The sequence below is a fragment of the Ostreococcus tauri genome (assembly GCF_000214015.3).
Source record: "Ostreococcus tauri WGS project CAID00000000 data, contig chromosome 06, whole genome shotgun sequence".
Lineage (NCBI taxonomy): Eukaryota > Viridiplantae > Chlorophyta > Mamiellophyceae > Mamiellales > Bathycoccaceae > Ostreococcus > Ostreococcus tauri.
Genome location: NC_014431.2, coordinates 675,495 through 677,075, shown reverse-complemented (window position 1 = coordinate 677,075; position 1,581 = coordinate 675,495). Strand labels below are relative to the sequence as shown.

Here is a 1,581-nt window from a genome sequence, read left to right as displayed (position 1 = left end):
ATCGGATACAGAAGAGAAGAGGAGTCTAACCTTGTCCGAGATAAAAAAAGCTGTGGATAGCGGAGGAGCAAGTGCGACAGTAGACGTGTGGACTGACGAGTATGTCCAAAGAAACTTTTTGGGCATCACTTTCCATTACGAAAAGGACTTTAAACTTTGTGACATTAATTTGGGACTCAAATCCATGAATTTTCAAAAATCGACTGCCGAGACATTTTAATGAAAATTAAGTGCTTATTTTCGGAATTTAATGTTGAGAACATTGATAATGTTTGTGACTGACAGGGGAGCAATTGTAAAAAAGGCTTTAGAGGGAAAACCCCGTTTAAATTGTAGCAGTCACCTGATGTCAAATGTTTTAGAAAAATCTTTTCACGAGGCCAATAAAATCAAAAAAAATTGTTAAAGCATGCAAAAAAAATAGTAAAGTATTTTAAAAAGTCAAATTTGCAGTATACTTTAAAAAACGACTTTGAAAAGCGCATGTCCGACTAGATAGAACTCCAACTACAAAATGATTAAGTCCATTCTGGATAACTGGGGTAGTGTGGATAAAATATTAAGTGACACTGAAATCCATATAGACTTAAATAAATCACTATTAAAAGTTATGGTAGATCTTCTGGAAGATTTTGAGAGGATATTTAAGGAGTTGCAAACATTTAGCTCACCATCTATATGCTTTGTATTGCCTTCCATTTAAAAAAATTTAGAATTATTCAGAATATTATATCCACCCGCTGCACATTTGCAGGAAGAAGATATTTTTGAAATTAAGGTGTTTTGCATTTCTGAAAAAGTTTTTAAATTTTAAATACCATATCACCCAGAAGTTCAGGTGTCCCAATGCAAAACTTATTTGGACAGCAACATTTTCAAAAACCGAATTCTTCTTCCCAAAGCTATTAACTGCGTCTAATTCCAACTGTATTGGAACTCCATTAGAAGAAATTGAACGATATTGTAGACAAAGAGTTCCATTCTCCCGAAATTTTGAGGCAATTGAGTGGTGGAAAAATAATGTAAACTGTTACCCTCATTTGTCAAAGTTAGCTTTAAAACTATTATCAATACCAGCCAGTAGCGCAGCAGCTGAGAGAGCGTTTTCCCTATTAGGTGATATAATAACTAAAAAACGAAATAGATTATGCCCAAAGTCTGTAGATAGCCTCCTTTTTTTGCATTCTTATTACAAAAACTTAAACAGCTTGCAATAGACATTCATTCTTATATATTTTATATTATTAGTTCTTAATATTTGCTTCTGTTTTTATTTTTCTTTATAAATGTACAATTTTTATTTTTAAAACAATAAAAAAAACAAGCAAGAAAACAATTAACTAATTAAGTATAAGTTTTATTTAATAATATATAAGATTGTTATTTGTTAAAACATTAGATGCAAAGGTTGCAAAATCCTAAAAATGTGAGAGAGAGAGAGAAAGTTCCTTTTTATTGCGTTTTAAAATATTTAATATATACTTTTTAAGCTCACCTATTTTTTATTAAATAATCAACAAATATCGTCTTTAATTTCAAATATTTTTTGTGTTGTGATTGATTGCATCAAAAAGCAAAAAC

At 30.6% G+C, this 1,581-nt stretch overlaps 1 protein-coding gene across 1 annotated transcript; it reads left to right on the top strand.

Annotated features, from left to right (window-relative positions):
- Positions 1 to 514: 514 nt before the first annotated feature.
- Positions 515 to 1,217, top strand: OT_ostta06g03940 (HAT dimerisation domain, C-terminal; the record flags this gene model as incomplete). Its single annotated transcript, XM_022984096.1, has 2 exons — positions 515 to 690; positions 755 to 1,217. 2 exons carry the CDS (start codon positions 515 to 517, stop codon positions 1,215 to 1,217), a joined length of 639 nt encoding a protein of 212 aa, XP_022839290.1.
- Between the last annotated feature and the right edge of the window lie 364 nt (positions 1,218 to 1,581).